The sequence below is a fragment of the Pelophylax lessonae genome, assembly GCF_965119305.1.
Source record: "Pelophylax lessonae genome assembly, chromosome: 7".
NCBI lineage: Eukaryota > Metazoa > Chordata > Amphibia > Anura > Ranidae > Pelophylax > Pelophylax lessonae.
Genome location: NC_138774.1, coordinates 53,068,298 through 53,085,405, shown reverse-complemented (window position 1 = coordinate 53,085,405; position 17,108 = coordinate 53,068,298). Strand labels below are relative to the sequence as shown.

Below are 17,108 nucleotides of genomic sequence, written 5' to 3'. Positions count from 1 at the left end.
TTTTCCTCACTTCTCGCCTATTGCAATGAATGGGCTGCCTGACGCGCGGGGAAATTGAACAAAGTGCCTGCATTTGGTGGCGCTTGTAGCTGTAAACCAATCCAAAGCGGGAATTAATAAAACGTGTCTGAGACAAACTTTTTATCAGCTGAAGCGCAGCCAATCAGCTTTCACATTTTTTAAGCTGTGAGGGGAAAAAATGAAAGGCAGAAGCTGATTGGTTGCTATGGGCACCAGCTGAGGTAAAACTTGTCTCAGACACTTTTATTTATTTCTTCCCCAAGAAACTTTGCTTCACCCAGAGCGCAGCCAATCAGCTTTTACATTCTCTAAGCTGTGAGGAAAAAATGAAAGGCAGAAGCTGATTGGTTGCTATGAGAATCATCTGAGGTAAAACTTGTCTCACTTTTATTTATTTCTCCCCCAAGAAACGTTGCCTCATCCAGAGCGCAGCCAATCAGCTTTTACGTTTTCATTTTCTAAGCTGTGAGGAAAAAATGAAAGGCAGAAGCTGATTGGTTGCTATGGGCAACAGCTGAGGTAAAACTTGTCTCAGACACTTTTATTTATTTCTTCCCCAAGAAACTTTGCTTCACCCAGAGCGCAGCCAATCAGCTTTTACATTCTCTAAGCTGTGAGGAAAAAATGAAAGGCAGAAGCTGATTGGTTGCTATGAGAATCATCTGAGGTAAAACTTGTCTCACTTTTATTTATTTCTCCCCCAAGAAACGTTGCCTCATCCAGAGCGCAGCCAATCAGCTTTTACGTTTTCATTTTCTAAGCTGTGAGGAAAAAATGAAAGGCAGAAGCTGATTGGTTGCTATGGGCAACAGCTGAGGTAAAACTTGTCTCAGACACTTTTATTTATTTCTTCCCCAAGAAACTTTGCTTCACCCAGAGCGCAGCCAATCAGCTTTTACATTCTCTAAGCTGTGAGGAAAAAATGAAAGGCAGAAGCTGATTGGTTGCTATGAGAATCATCTGAGGTAAAACTTGTCTCACTTTTATTTATTTCTCCCCCAAGAAACGTTGCCTCATCCAGAGCGCAGCCAATCAGCTTTTACGTTTTCATTTTCTAAGCTGTGAGGAAAAAATGAAAGGCAGAAGCTGATTGGTTGCTATGGGCAACAGCTGAGGTAAAACTTGTCTCACTTTTATTTGTTCCCCCACCAAGAACTTTCTTTGTTGTACGCCTGCATGCTTTCTTTTTAATGAACTCCATTGACTGTCACTGTGTTTGTGTCTCCACAGATAAACCTCGTCCAATCACACAGCTCACAGCACTGAGAGGCGCCATTCCGTTATGAGTGAAGTGATCGATCCCGGAGGACTATAATACTATACACAGCGGATGAATACATCTTATTGTAAAGAAAGGAAAATCCCTTTCTGAGCGCGCATTGATACCTAAGCCGTGAGGGCATTGCTCCGTACGCTTAGCTCCGCCCCTTGGGACGTGTGATTGGTTAACTGGTGAAACCGTCATCGCCCTGAGGAGGGGAGTCTCCGGGCAACGGGAGCTGGAATGGGGCAAAGCTATTCCAATAGCGCAGCAGAGGCTGCCGCGGCTGGAGAGTGGAAGAAGAGACTTAGAGTCCGCAGGAGGCGGAGGAGGGAAGGGAAGAACCCGGCCAAGGAGCCCCCCGGACCCCAGAAGAGGGAAGGCAGTGAGGGGAAGAGTAGAGAGCAACCTGGGACTGGCTGCTGCTGCAGGAGCAAGTCAGAGAGTGCAGCTCAGGACAGGGAGCATCCTGAGAGAAGACCAGGGGGTAGAGATCAACCAGGGGGAGGCTCATCACTGGGCCCACAACATCTGGAGAGTGCCAGCAACCTAACAACAGTCACAGGACAGGGTGTCCCCCACACAGGGGGCACAGAGCAGGGTATCCCCCATCTAGGGTCACCAGGTGGGCCAACAGGGGTCAGGGTGCAGGGTATCCCCCATCTAGGGTCACCAGCAGGCACAGTTCAGGGTATCCCCCATCAAGGGTCACCAGGGGGCACAGAGCAGGGTATTCCCCATCCAGGGGGCACAGAGCAGGGTATCCCCCATCCAGGGGGCACAGAGCAGGGTATTCCCCATCCAGGGGGCACAGAGCAGGGTATTCCCCATCCAGGGGGCACAGAGCAGGGTATCCCCCATCCAGGGGGCACAGAGCAGGGTATTCCCCATCCAGGGGGCACAGAGAAGGGTACCCCCCATCCAGGGGGCACAGAGCAGGGTACCCCCCATCCAGGGGGCACAGAGCAGGGTACCCCCCATCCAGGGTCACCAGTGGGCACACAGCAGGGTATCCCCCATCTAAGGTTAAGTGGTGGGTCCCTAGTGGGCACAGGGCAAGCAGAGCCATTGCAGAGCACCCAGCAGCATATCTCTTCTAGGTGTATTGCCAGGGACTTGTCATCCAATCCGGTTGCACAATCCGGTGACTCAGGGACCGCCTCACACTATATACCTGGGAAGACGAAGGGAAAGGCTTTCATCTCTGCTCTTCACCCATCAGATCTAGAAGGCTCCCTGACACCGTGCCAAGGTACAGCGGCCAGCACACAAGCTTCTGCAGATCCTGACATGAGACTGGATGGGCAGGGAACGCGGCACAGACTGGATATGTCCTCATACGATGCCACCAAGGCCGCTATGACCGGCAAAGGGAGAGGATGGGGTGAAGGCACTGGGAAGACTATCTTGGTATCTTCCAAGGACGCCTTTGAAAGTGTGTCGGGGGACAGCGAGCACATGGCTAACCAAGACTGCAGGAGGGTGGAGGTGACCAGCAGAAAGGTAACTTTGGAAACCAAGACTGTGGAATACATTTTTACAAAGAATGCAGAGAAGATGGTAACCCACTCAGTGGTGGGTATGAGTGCTGGAAACCAAAAGTCTAAGAAATCTGGGACTGAAGAAGACACGCATGATGGACAGCTTGACCGAGCTTCCAAGGAAACGAAAACTGGATTATACTGCACTGAGGTCTTCTCCCACACACAAAGACTTGGATCAAACTTCCATCCCCATCATAGTCCCATTGAGGATTTGTGGAACCGTGACTCTGGAATACCTAGCTTGAAGCTAACTGTAACCCCACCAGATGCAGAGAACACAAATGAGGCAACTCAAACAGAAGGGCTAGCCAGAGACTCATTGTTTCACAGAAGGGGCCCTCCTTTACTTATGGCCTCTGACACTCACAGTTATTCCATTCCTCGACTTATTGTCACTCGAGATGCCAGCCCCAAGAGGGGTTTCTCCCCTTCCTTGTCCCCCCAACTACATGAAACCGGCTTTGCTCTGGATGTTCCTTACACGGGGGAAGCAGAATCTCCTGCCTCGGACAGTGGCTGCGGTGGATCTCCTGTACCTTCTCTCTTCCTTCGCAAGCTGTCCAGTTCCTCTGGTCTGTCTTCTGCTTCATCGTTTGAAGAGTCTGAAGATGACTTCATTGGCAGCGATGTGGAACCCAATGGGTTACATCTACTTATCTGCAACCCTGATGAGCAAGGAGCAGCTGTGAGTATATACAACATATGATATCTGGCTGTGACCTGTGTCTGTTCAGACTTAGCATGGGTACGCATTGTACCAATATCATCTGCTTCCAATTGTTTCTTAGAATAGTTTACAAACTGCGATCCTCAAGGAGCACGCAGCCTATGGGTCTGTTTCCAGAAGCAACCAATCCCTAAAACAATGAAAACATTCTACTTTTGGTTATGTTACTTTGTTAATATGTCCGATACCCTTTCCATGTTTCTCACATTTATTAGATGCAGTCGTTATTTCACCAGTGAAGATACTGCAAAGCATGATCTGTTGTGAGAGTGTTCAGCTCTGCTGACCATACACGTGCGAGCTTCTGGTAATGTGAGACTCTAGACCAGCTTTTAATCATAGAAATTACTGAATGGATCAATGCAACTTTCCGCCAGTAGGTTCTATCAAGGAGGTTGCCTTGTTCAATTTGGTAATTTTTATGATCGAAAGCTGGGTAAAATTGCCAGAAAATTTGGAACCTTTAAAGTTAAGTTTGTGTGATTGGTCGTTTCTATTTGCCGTTTGTCTTTGGTTCCTGCAACACATGTAGCGCTTGCTACTAATTTGGCATAGTGTAAATAGGATATGAATGTCGGATGCACAAGAAGTCACCCATGCACTAGAACCCTCGGTGATCACTACAAAGGGAATATTGGAAGTGTGTATGATATACCACATCCTTAGAGCTCTTCTCTATATCTGTATTGTCTCAAATACACAAAATGTTCATGAAAGTTCTAATTTATCCAGGACTTGGTGTATCTAGTAGTAGCTGGTCACATTCAGCTGGACTTGTTCTGTAGTATTGAAGAGGATTCGTAGATTATCCGAGCCACTTCAAGGAAATGAATATGTAATTTGGATAGGCTACGAAATGTCTTCAGCATTACAGAATGAGTCCAGTTGAAGGTTACTAACTTTTCCTAGCTCTTCCACATAATAATCGTGAGGGTTCTCATTTATCCAGGTCATGCTGTATCTAGTAGTATTTTGTCACATTCAGCTGGACTTGTTTTGTAACGTTGAAGATGTTTTGTAGCTTATCCTAGCTACTTCAAGGAAATGAACACGTGATTTGGATAGGCTACGAAACGTCTTCACGATTCCAGAATGAGACCAGTTGAAGGTTACTTTATTTTTTTTCTAGCTCTTCCACAAAATGTTTGCGAAGGTTCTCATTTATCCAGGTCATGGTGTATCTAGTATTTGGTAACATTCAGCTCGACCTGTTCTGTATGTTGAAGATGTTTTGTAACTTATCCTAGCTACTTCAAGGAAATGAAGACGTGATTTGGGTAAGTTACGAAACGTCTTTAGCATTACAGAATGAGTCGGGTTGAAGGTTACTAACTTCTCCTAGCTCTTCCACAAAGCTGCTATGGTGTAGAAAGTAACCAAGCCCCTGAAGCCGAACATACCTTGACATTGACAACTTGTTATCCATAACACATCATCTCCTCTGCTACATCTGACGGCATGGAGATGGTTAAATAACAAACTTGCCCTTCTTGTTGGCTTCTCGAGTATCTCACACGTTTTGTCTTGTCAGGACTTGTAGAAAATGTTAACTACTGTTCATTCTCCGCTGCAAGAAAAAACTGGTCAAGTATCTCGTGTCTTATTTAGGGTTGTAAGTAGGTCATCCCTGTGGTAGTCCTCACGGTGAGCCCAGTTTTTATGTATTTGAGCAAAAGACTCATTCATCCTTTTTATTTTTTTTTATGTTCAGCCAGCAGATGATTCCTCCACTCACACGAACAGGTGGTGTGGAGCAGTGGTCCTCAACCCTGGCCTACAGGGCCCACTAACAGGCCAGGTTTTAAGTATTACCTTGGGGAGATGCAGACTAGAATACCGCAATCACTGAGCAGCAAATGATATCACCTGGGATGTATTTCAGTTATCTTGCAAACCTGGCCTCTTAGTGGGCCCTGTAGGCCAGGGTTGAGGACCACTGGTGTGGAGGAATCGGCCCACCAGAACATTAGGCACCCACCGCTGTCAATGTTTCAACATGTCCCTTCCACAGAAGTTAGTTGACCAGTTGACTTCTGTCGAGTGGGGGAGCCTACACACTGATGGAGATTTGTTTGGTCAAGTGGGGGAGCCTACACACTGATGGAGATTTGTTTGGTTTCTGCTGGACTGGACAAAGTTTGATCAGTGTATTGCTAGCTTTAATGTCTGCTGTAACATAGACCCTGTTTTACATTTCTGTAAATGTAGGCAAGAGTTTCAGTGTATGTTATTGAGTGGATGGAGACTCATCACTAAGATGTTTGTTGTACTCTGATGCCCTCCTCAGCATTGGCACATTGGCGAGGACACATTTTCCCCTTGCCATTGCATTGCTTTATTCAGACAGATCTTCTGCATTCGAAAATCTATAGTTTTCTTATAACGTCCACAAACATCATAACATTAATAGTTTGTATTTCATTCCAGTTGACCAGTGTGTATAGTTTAGATGCCACTCTTGTCCTGCCTTTCTAGTATGTAGCAATGGTTACTTCTCCTCTGATTTTTCTCCCACCACCACCTACATCTCTCTGAACATGTGTGAACACCAGTAACAGTTGGAGTTCAGTGGAGTATTAGTTACGATGATACTTCTGGTTTCCCAGGGTACCCAGAAGGTTAATTTTGTAGGTTTAAAGCAGAGGTGAACAAATAAATATGGAATTCAGGAACCTGGTTTATCCAATTCAGGAGCCAACTTCATTGATGGCAGCAAGAAAAACCCTCAAAAGTTAGGCGCATGCTTTACTTTTTATGCAGCTTTGGATTAATATAAATGTGGCACCCCTAAAATTGTTCATGTGATGGCAGCTAATCAAAGAAGTTGACCCAAATGTGCATGCCTATATTCTCATGTTCCTAATAAGACCGCTGAACTCAGATTTCTTTGGTTTTGCTGCAGCTCAGAGCTCTGGCTCTGCCGCCCTCTCTTCCCACAATGCACGGTGGGATCCTCTCTTTTGGCTCCTGCATGCTGGGAAGATGCCAGAAAAATTGAGTTTGAACAAAGTTGGGATTGTCATTAGGCAGCGTGCGGGTTTTGACATCTCCTTCACTGGGCTGCTCTTTGGGGGTCATATAAGGTCACTTTAAAAGAAAATATGATGTATTTTCTGAGAGTACATACTTTGCCCATGGCTCCGTTCTGCCACCAGGAGCAAAGATCAACACCTTTACATTCGGGTATAGGAAACCTACTGCTCTACTTCCAGGTATAGGAGGTATACAACTTGCTCTTCTTTTGCTAACGTGACTACGCTGGTGATTGGCTGCTCAGGAACCTAGTCCTCTCATATAGGGGTGGGGTGAAAGTCTTTAGTCCTGTGTTAACTCCAACTTACCACAAACTGGTTGGAGAGTCAAAGGAAGGTGAGCATGTGCAGCTGTGAATGGAGAAAGGTAAGTGAAAATATTGCTCCATTTTGCATGGGCAAAGAACTGACTGATTTTAAAGCAAACATGAATAGCTGGAAGAAGCCCTGTAAAAGAATGTTGAAAACCTACCTGTTTGGTTATGTCTAGGGTACCAAAAACAAGGACTTTTACTTGCCTTATCCCTTGTTCATTTTGCATCTAGCACTCAACTCTTCTTCCTGATGCTGGGGGGGGGGGGGGCCCTTGTTGTCCTCACGTACAATGCAGGGCTGTTAGTTCTACATTGTACTTCATGATCTCAGGGTACAACCCTACAGTGTTCCTTAGAGATGAGACTGAGAGTTCAGTCCAAAAGCATGGAGGGAGCAAGGAATGAGTCAATGAAAGGTCATTTTACTGGTACCTTAGGCCTAAATTGGCATTTGACCCTTGCAGTTCTGGGGGAGCCCCCACTGTGTAAGAGTTTTTTTTTTTTGTTCCTGGATTTTAGCCTTTGGTTAAATATTGACTAGTTTTTACCTTTTCTGTAACTTCTTCCTATGAGCAGCATCTTCCTTTTGACTTTAGTGCAAATAAGCGTGTGAGACTTGCAACAAGGCAGAAATGAATAGTAAATCAGACTCGCATTTCCCTGAGAGAATCGAGTGTAGGCAGAGATTATTCCTTCCCACTGCATTGACATGAATATTCTGCTCAGCAGAACACCCCTATTTGTGAACCCACCACCTTATCCTGTAGCCTATGAGTAGTTGGATTATGCATGCATGTACGGCCATCTTCATAGGTCTGTAAGCAGGCTTACTATTGCACCTATGCAGATTTGTTAAAATTGAGGCAAGCATGTAAATACACAACAATGTTTGTTTCTGCTGCTGGATGTCATCAGTCTGATCCCCAGCATTATTCAACCTGCTTCCTCAGAGCCCAGGCCATTGTGGATTCCCCAGCCTGACTGGACAGTGAAAAGAGAAACAGTACAGTGATGAGCTCATCTGACAATCTGCTCTCTTCTGTTATTGGCATGGTTCTTGTAAGCACATGAACTGATTGGCTCCTTGTGCTGCTTCTTCCTCTAACACAGTAATGGCAAACCTATGGCACAGCTGCCATGCAGCGCCTTCTCTGTGGGCACGCGAGAGCCGCCGCCACTACCCGCCGGCTGTCAGTGTATTTCCCATGCTCGCCCCCCTTCTTCTGTCAAGCACCGTGGGACAGGAATAGAGTGGTGCTTGCAGGGATTGCTGCCCACTCTGATTCCTCCTGCCTCCCCATTGGCTAAAGCCAGGTACCAATGAGGAGCCAGGACAAGTACAACATGGGACATGTAGTCTCAGAAGACTATGGCTCCTTTTTAACCAATTATAACAAAACTAGAGCCCCAGCATACCCTGAGGAAATAAGAGGAGGGACAGCCTGGAGCCTGGGGAAAAAAAGGGCTGAGAGAGAATGGAGAGCAAGGGTGAGAGGAGTGTGGAGACCAGAGTGAGGGGAGGCTGAGGTGGTTCAGGAGGGAGAGCGAGCGCAGCCAGAACAGCCCCTGGAGTTGATCCAACCAGAGAGGAACAAGAGGACGGTGCTGAGAGGACACCATCAAGAGTGAGGAGGGTGATCAAAGGCAGACGCTGCTGCCAGGCACACCGACACTGGACGCCAGAGCTGGGTGAGTGCTGAATGGACTACAATCCCTCTTGGAGTGTGCGATCATCACCTGGGTGGCTGGGTGTCTGCAGTTTGAATTGCAGTGTTGGCACTTTGAAAAAAATAAGTTGGTTTTGTGATGAGGTTTGGAAACTCGGGCTCAAAATGGTTCGCCATCACTGCTCTAACACTTCAGCCCTGCTGTGCAGGGATTGATTGCAAAAGACGAATACTGTTCACATGTAGGTATATACGCACTGCTTACATTTTAAAAATAATTTAAATCACGTCACGTGTTAAAGATTATAGAGCTGCATTGATTTGTATCTTTTAAATCTGCTTGGAATTAATTTTTAATGAATTTTAATGAAAGCAGAAGTGCACTAATTGGTGTTTTTATGTGTCTGGAGTTTAGCTTAGGCAGTAACTTACTTTTGTGTGTTGGAAACATCTCTTAGAAAATGTCATTTCTATGATCGCTGACACATAATAATCACATTCATATAATCCAATAAAGGCTTTGCTGGACATTGTGGGGATTTAAAGCCAATTCCTCAGATTAATTCACATTCATATATCTAATCTAATTTTTTTTGTTTGGCGAACTGGAAGATATTAGGACACACCTGGGAGGATATATACTTTGGGCTTTGACACCCATTCCCAGGTGTATGTGTTACTCATCTATTGAGTTATTTATATACTGTACCTGTCATTATCTTAGGCTGGCCATAAACATTAGAAGGAAGTCAGACATGCCAGAACCCTGTGACTGACACTCATACTGGTCATACACGCAATCCTGTTTCCTAACTACTTCAACTACTTTAGGGGCTCGATTACACTTGCGTTTTTAGTACTCCCTCTTAAGCTGTAATGGCAGCGGATGGAGGTGTACACATGGCATGCCCACTGCGAAAATGATCCCCCCCTGTCACATTCGGAAGGCAGTACCTACACTGAACAGGACCCGTTCAAATGAATGATGGCACACAGCAATCTCCCCACAGCTGCATGCATCGAACATGGTCGCAGCACGCTGGTTCAGCATTCACAGGCAGGCAGTTAGGAGGTGTTTCCAGTTGAGATTACTTTTAAGCCTGGTACACACTATGAGTTTTTATTTTCGGGAAGAACAAACAAACTGTCAGCTCCGGTCGGAGCCGCTGTACTAACTATGCAAATGTATGGCGCTTTTCCACTGCATGGAACCGAACGGTTCGGCTCGCTTTTGTGCTTTTCCACTGCTGGTACCGCATGGTATGGTGTAGGAACGGTTCGGTACGGCGGCGCTTTTCCACTGCATGGAACCGAACGGTACGGCTCTAAAAAACAGTACCTACTCGATTGTGGTTCCAAGAGGTACCATACCCGGTACCATATCCCACAATCCTTTGCATGCAGTCACTACTAGCCACTGATTGGTCAGAGAATCCCACCCACCCCGTTGTTATCCCACTTAACTTTAGTACTACTTTAGTGGAAAAGCAAACCATACCGTAACGTACCGAACCGTTCCAACACCGTACCATGCGGTACCAGCAGTGGAAAAGCAAACCGGGCCAAGCAGGGCCGAGTAGAGCCGAGCCGGTACTTGCAGTGGAAAAGTGCCATTAGTAAAGTGATCTCTCCTGCTGAGCTGTTGTGTTCTGACAGGGGGACGGCCCCTTCCACAACACTCCGGTCAGCACTCTCTGCCATTGGCTGAGACCACTGATCAGGAGTCAGTCGGCTGCTGGTTTTCCAGCGTGCTTCTCCTACAGAAGCCGGCCAAATAGCCTGTTTCTGTCGGACAGGGTGGGATACACACGGGCCGAATGTCACCCGTTTTTTTTTTTTTTTTTGAACTGGCCAATGTCTTCTGCGTTTTGGCTCATGTGTATGGGGCTTTACAGGTAAAGAATACAAAGACAGTTTGGGGAAAGCTCTTTTCTCCTCCAGCATGACTTTGCCCCATGCACAATGCTAGGTCCATGAAGACATGTCCTGAAGAGTTTGATGTGAAGGAACTCCACTGGCTTGCGTAAAGCCACTACCCTACTCAACCCGGAACAGCTATAGGCCCCTTTCACAAGGGCGTGATCTGTTTTTATCAGCAGTGGGTCTGTCCACTGATCCCTTGCTGAGTAGAGCGGGGGGACCACAGGTCTGTGTCCACTCGTGTCGTGGACAGAGCGTGCTCTGCTATATGGGTGGCTTGGTGTAAAAGGACTCCGCTGCCCGTTTACACTCGACTGCCTTCTTATCCGATCCACCTAGATGAAGGAGGACAGATCCCCTGATGTTGTGTTTTTTTTTGTTTTTTTTAGCAGATCGGATTGAGGTAGGAGGGTGTAAACAAGCACATCCGTTTAGGGCTCATGCACACTGCAGCTCAAAGAAGCGTCTCCTACAGGAGGGGGTGAGCTGAGCGTACCCCTCAGCTCACCCCATCAGTCTCCTCCCGCATCACTGATCTACTAACAGACATATCAGCCTGGATGTCTCACCACTTCCTCAAACTGAATCTATCTAAAACCGAGCTCATAATATTTCCTCCTCCACGTGCCCCTTCCCCGGAATTCTCTGTCAAGATCAATGGAACAACTATTAGTCCTTCCACACATGCCAGGGTGCTAGGGGTAACCCTGGACTCTGCACTGTCCTTTCAGACTCACATCCAATCCCTGTCCAAATCATGCCGCCTTAACCTCCGCAGCATCGCTAGAATACGGCCCTTTTTAACCAATGACACCACCAAGCTTTTAATTCACGCCCTGGTTATCTCTCGCCTCGACTATTGCAACTCCCTCCTCATTGGATTACCCTTACATAGATTATCCCCCCTTCAATCCATAATGAATGCTGCTGCAAGACTTATCCACCTTACCAACCGTTCAGTGTCCTCCACCCCTCTCTGTCGATCCCTTCACTGGCTTCCACTCACCCAACGAATAAAATTCAAAGTGCTAACAATAGTTTACAATGCCATCCACAACTCTGCCCCCAGCTACATCACTAACCTGATCTCAAAATATCAACCAAGCCGCTCTCTTCGGTCCTCCCAAGACCTCCTGCTCTCCAGCTCCCTTGTCACCTCTTCCCATGCTCGCCTCCAGGATTTCTCCAGAGCTTCTCCCATTCTTTGGAACTCTCTACCCCAATCTGTCCGACTGTCCCCTAATCTATCCATCTTTAGATGATCCCTTCATTTTGTTAAGCGCTGCGCAAACTGTTGGCGCTATATAAATCCTGTATAATAATAATTCAGGCTTTTGAGCTCTAATTTTTTCTGCCTGGAAACTGCCCTCCAGGTTAGCTAATGTGTCAATGTACACTATGGTTTATAAATGCATGAATGAACATGAAAAAGCTCAAAGAAGGGGAGGGTCAGTGAAAAAAAAAAACAAAAAAACACTTATGCTCAAAGAACCTCAACAAAAACGTGCAAAAGAGCCCAAAAAAGTACAAGCTTCTTCAAGCTGCAGTATGCATGAGCCCTTACACTTTTTGGTCCATAAAGGTAAATGGACTGCCCGAACAGGTCTGCCTGGAAAACTTGACATGTGGACCTCTTTGGAACAGCCATGTGAAAGGAGCCATAGGATGAATTGAACTACACAGGTTAGATCTTCACATCCGGCTCTGAAGAAGAGGCTAAGCCTCGAAACGCGTAAGCTTTTACAGCTCCAGGGGACGATACACCCTTGGATCCTGATGCTGAGGACTGCGTACCTCGTTTGATAGGCTTTTATCAAGAACTCGTTTGTGAGTATTTTAACCTTTCTTTTTAATAAACCTTCAAAAGGATAATGCACTAGGCCGGTGCGCCCTTGTGTTTGCTTGTCATTTTCAGATCTTCGCATCCAACAGAAGTAGCTTCAAAGTGGGAACAGCACATCCATGCCAATGGTTTTAGAATGGAATGTCAAACAAAGCTCATAAGTGTGATGCTCAAGTGTCTGCAACTATTGGCCATAAAGTGTTGGTGTGTGCCTTGAATTGTTCTGTCATTATCGGATTATCATCATCTGATAATCTGATACATGTGTGGGCAGCAAAACTTGTCTGGCGACCAGCTGACGCATGAATATTGGCGTTAAGCTTGTTTATGTTGTAGACCAATGGTCTTCAAACTGCGGCCCATGGGCCAAATGCGGCCTTTTGCTGGCCTATATCCAGCTCTGGGCACTATTCTTCCCACTGACACCAAGAGTGGGGCACTATTCTTCCCACTGACGCCAAGAGTGGGGCACTATTCTTCCCACTGACACCAAGAGTGGGGCACTATCCTTCCCACTGACACCAAGAGTGGGGCACTATCCTTCCCACTGACACCAAGAGTGGGGCACTATCCTTCCCACTGACACCAAGAGTGGGGCACTATTCTTCCCACTGACACCAACGATGAGGCACTATTCTTCCAACATGATATCAGTCATTGAGGACTATTCCTTTTAGTGACCATGGGTGCTATGTCATTTCTATGCTCCCACTGACCACAAAGCCGGAGCCATTGTTTATTCACACTAAAATCCAGGATATTTTTTACCCCCACTCTGCCGCCCCCCCTCCCCTAAAGTCTGAAGGACCCTAACCTGGCCCTTCATTTAGAAAAAAAGGGGGAGAATAACTGCGCTAACTAATCAATATAAGCAGCAACTTAAATTGTGACAAACAACTAAACAGATATTGGATACGTAAGTTGCGCTACTTACTTATCCCATAACTTACGTATCCCTTCATTTAGAAAGTTTGGAGATCCCTGCTGTAGACACTGGAGGGGGGCATGTCAAACACCACTGGCAGATCAGGGGGAATCCATAGCGGGAAGAACAAGCTTTATCACCCCCGCCGCTTGGCTAATGTTGCCCTGCAGCTTCTACTGCACCTCCTAGATTTGACAGTTGTCCCCAATTATGCCAGATGTTATCTCCGGTGTATGGGTCCCTTCATTTTTTTACCTGCGTGTGTCTAATGAATCATATTTCAGGAAGACTTTTTCAGAAGTTGACCTGACTGACGATTGTTACAGTTCAACATATTACAGCGTGTTTCGTCCCCGTCTGCCAATGTTTGCTGTATTTTAGCAACGATGATTGACAACTTGCCCTTGCCAACTGAGGATCTGTTTTAGGTAAATAGGATTATAGTAGAGTAATCTTCTTCTAATGTTCCCAAGGTTAGGTGTGGTGCTTTAATATTTCAGCATTCCTGGTTTGTCTCCCTTTTTTTTGTTTTTAATATATGTAAATCCTCACTTTGTAAAACAACCCATTCAGTTTAAAATAGAAATGAAAGGCAAAACATTTGTGCTTACATATAAAAAAAAAACAATAATATGACCGTGTTAATTTTGGCAAAAATTTAGTTTTTTTTAGTTTAGTTTTAGTCATAGACTTTTGACTAAAATGCTATTTTAGTTTTAGTCGTATTTTAGTCATCTGAATTGTTTTAGTCATACTTTAGTCAACTAAAACTTTTTCAATTTGTATGCAATTTTCAAACTAATTATATACTCCTGGAGTAAAAATCTAATAACAGGTTATTATTTCTGGTAATAAGGTTTGAACATGCACTACAGACACAGGTTTAGTGCCGGCTCACATTTCTGCGATCACAGAGATCGCATGTAATTCGGAGCGCACTGCTCCTAAAATTACATGCGATGTCTGTGCGGTGCAAATTTAGCTATACAGTTTGTATGGCTGAATTCGCACCCAACTCGCACAGGACCCTTTTTTTGGTCCGCAGCAGAATCGGATCGCATGGTGGTTCACACTAGTGCGATCTCATTCTGTGCGAACTTTCAGATCACACTGCGATATGCGATCTGATCTGGGGGTGTCGTTAACTTTTAATTGACACCCCCAGCGTATCGCATATGGCAGTGTGAACTGCCAGGAGTGCGGATGCGATGCGGTAACACGCTGTATATTCGCAGCGTTCCCGCATCGCAGAAATGTGAACCGGCACTTAGCCATTGTGATATATAAAGTCTTTATGAATAAAACCAAGTTTCATAAACAAAACTATTGCTTTTTGAAAAACAGAAGTGCAACTTTAAAATACAAAAAAAAACCCCTCAGTGTCGGTTCACACTAGGGCGACACGACTTCGGGCGAGTTATGCCGTCGCCCGTGCACCGCGCCTGCGGCACGGCTTGCAACGACTTCACATAATGGAAGTCAATGCAAGTCGCTCTGATGTCGCCCCGTAGTAGTGCAGGAACCTTTTTCTAATAGTCGCTCCTATTAGAATGGTTCCAATTCCACAACACGGTCCGCTACTTGTCAGGCGACCAAGTCACCTGACAAGTCGGAACAGTGTGAACCGGCACTAAAACTGTAATTGGCTGTACTGTCATATTACCTGAATGTATTACCAACATTAAATCATCTAAAAAAATATAAGTAAAGCCTTTTTCTTAATTCTTTATTTCAGCAGCTTAGTAGATGCCCCTTACTTATGCTTATGTGGCAGTGCAATACATGTTTCAACTTTAATGTGTTATTATTACAGGCTTTGGATGGAATTGTGTTGCCGATTTAGAAATGGCCAGCAGAGGAGTGTTATTTTGATGTCAATTTTACGATTTAGTTTTAGAGCCCGTTCACACTGGGGCGACCTGTCAGGTGACCTGGTCGCCTGACAGGTCGCCGTAGGTCGCCTTCCATAGAGAAGCTGTGGACCCGTTCTAATAGGAGCGACACAAGTCGCTCCGACTTAGAAAAAGGGTGCGGAGCTTCTTTGGGGCGACCCGGAGCAACCTGCATTGACTTCAATGATATGAAGTCCGTGCATGCCGCTCCGAGGTCGCGGTGCGAGCAGCGCACCGCGACTTCACAGGTCGCCCTGGGAAGTAGCGTCGCCCCAGTGTGAACGGGGTCTTAGTCATAGTCTTTTGACTAAAATGTAATTTTAGTTTTAGTCATATTTTAGTCATCTGAGTTGTTTTAGGTATATTTTAGTCAACTAAAATAGTGTTAATTTAGTGGACGAAAATATTTTAGTTGATGAAATTAACACTGAATATGACTACCTTTTTTGTTTCCCCCTTTTTTTTTAAATTTTTTTTATAAGTGATCACATAAAGTGCATCCGGAAAGTATTCACAGCGCTTCACTTTTTCCACATTTTATGTTACAGCCTTATTGCAAAATGGATTAAATTCATTATTTTCCTCAAAATTCTACAAACAATACCCCATAATGACAATGTGAAAGAAGTTTGTTTAAAATCTTTGCAAATTTATTACAAATGAAAATCGAAAAAATCCCATGTACATAAGTATTCCCATCCTTTTGCTCAATACTTTGGCACCAATTGCAGCCTCAAGTCTTTTTGAGTATGATGCTACAAGCTTGGCACACCTATTTTTGGGCAGTTTCTCCCATTTTTCTTTGCAGGATCTCTTAAGCTCCATCAGGTTGGATGAGAAGCGTCGGTGCACAGCTGTTTTCAGATCTCTTCAGAGACGTTCAATTGGGTTCAAGTCTGGGCTCTGGCTGGGCCACTCAAAGACATTCACAGATTTGTCCCGTAGCCACTCCTTTGTTATCTTGGCTGTGTACTTAGTGTCAATTTCCTGTTGGAAGATGAACCTTCGCCCCCAATCTGATGTCCAGAGCGCTCTGAAACAGGTTTTCATCAAGGATGTCTCTGTACATTGCTGCATTTATGCTTCTCTCAATCCTGACTAGTCTCCCAGTTTCTGCCGTTGAAAAACATCCCCACAGCATGATGCTGCCACCACCATGCTTCACTGTAGGGATGGTATTGCCCATGTGATGAGCGGTGCCTGGTTTCCTACAGACATGATGCTTGCCATTTAAGCCAAAGAGTTCCATCTTTGTTTCATCAGACCAGAGAATTTTGTTTCTCATGGTCTTACAGTCTTTCAGGTGCATTTTGGCAAACTCCAGGCAGGCTGTCATGTGCCTTTTACTGAGGAGTGGCTTCTGTCTGGTCACTCTACCATACAGGCCTGATTGGTGGAGTGCTGCAGAGATGATTGTTCTTCTGGAAGGTTCTCCTCTCTCCACAGAGAAATGCTGGATCTCTGTCAGAGTGACCATCAGGTTCTTGGTTACCTCCCTGACTAAGGCCCTTCTCTTCCGATCGCTCAGTTTGGCCAGGCGGCCTGCTCTAAGAAGAGTCCTGGTATTTCCAAACTTCTTCCATTTATGGATGACGGAGGTCACTGTGCTCATTCGGAATGGTTGCAAAAATGTTTCTGTATTCTTCCCCAGGTCTGTGCCTTGATACAATCATGTCTCAATGTCTACAGAAAATTCTTTGGACTTCATGGCTTGGTTTGTGCTCTGACATGCACTGTTAACTGTGGGACCTTTTATATAGACAGGTGTGTGCCTTTCCAAATCATGTCCAATCAACTGAATTTATCACAGGTGGACTCCAATCAAGTTATAGAAACATCTCAAGGATGATCAATGGAAACAGGATGCACCTGAGCTCAGTTTTGAGTGTCACGGCAAAAGCTGTGAAACTTATGTACATGTGAATTTATCAATTTTTATTTTTAATAAATTTGCAAAGATTT

The 17,108-nt window shown here is 45.4% G+C and overlaps 1 protein-coding gene across 1 annotated transcript in view; it reads left to right on the top strand.

Annotated features, from left to right (window-relative positions):
- Positions 1–1,251: 1,251 nt before the first annotated feature.
- The window catches only part of ITPKC (inositol-trisphosphate 3-kinase C), an 83,931-nt gene continuing 68,074 nt past the window's right edge, over positions 1,252–17,108 (top strand). The window contains exon 1 of the mRNA XM_082263137.1: positions 1,252–3,511. Within this exon, the coding sequence (XP_082119263.1) occupies positions 1,526–3,511 (1,986 nt within the window). The 5' untranslated portion in view covers positions 1,252–1,525. The remainder of the gene's footprint in view (positions 3,512–17,108) is intronic.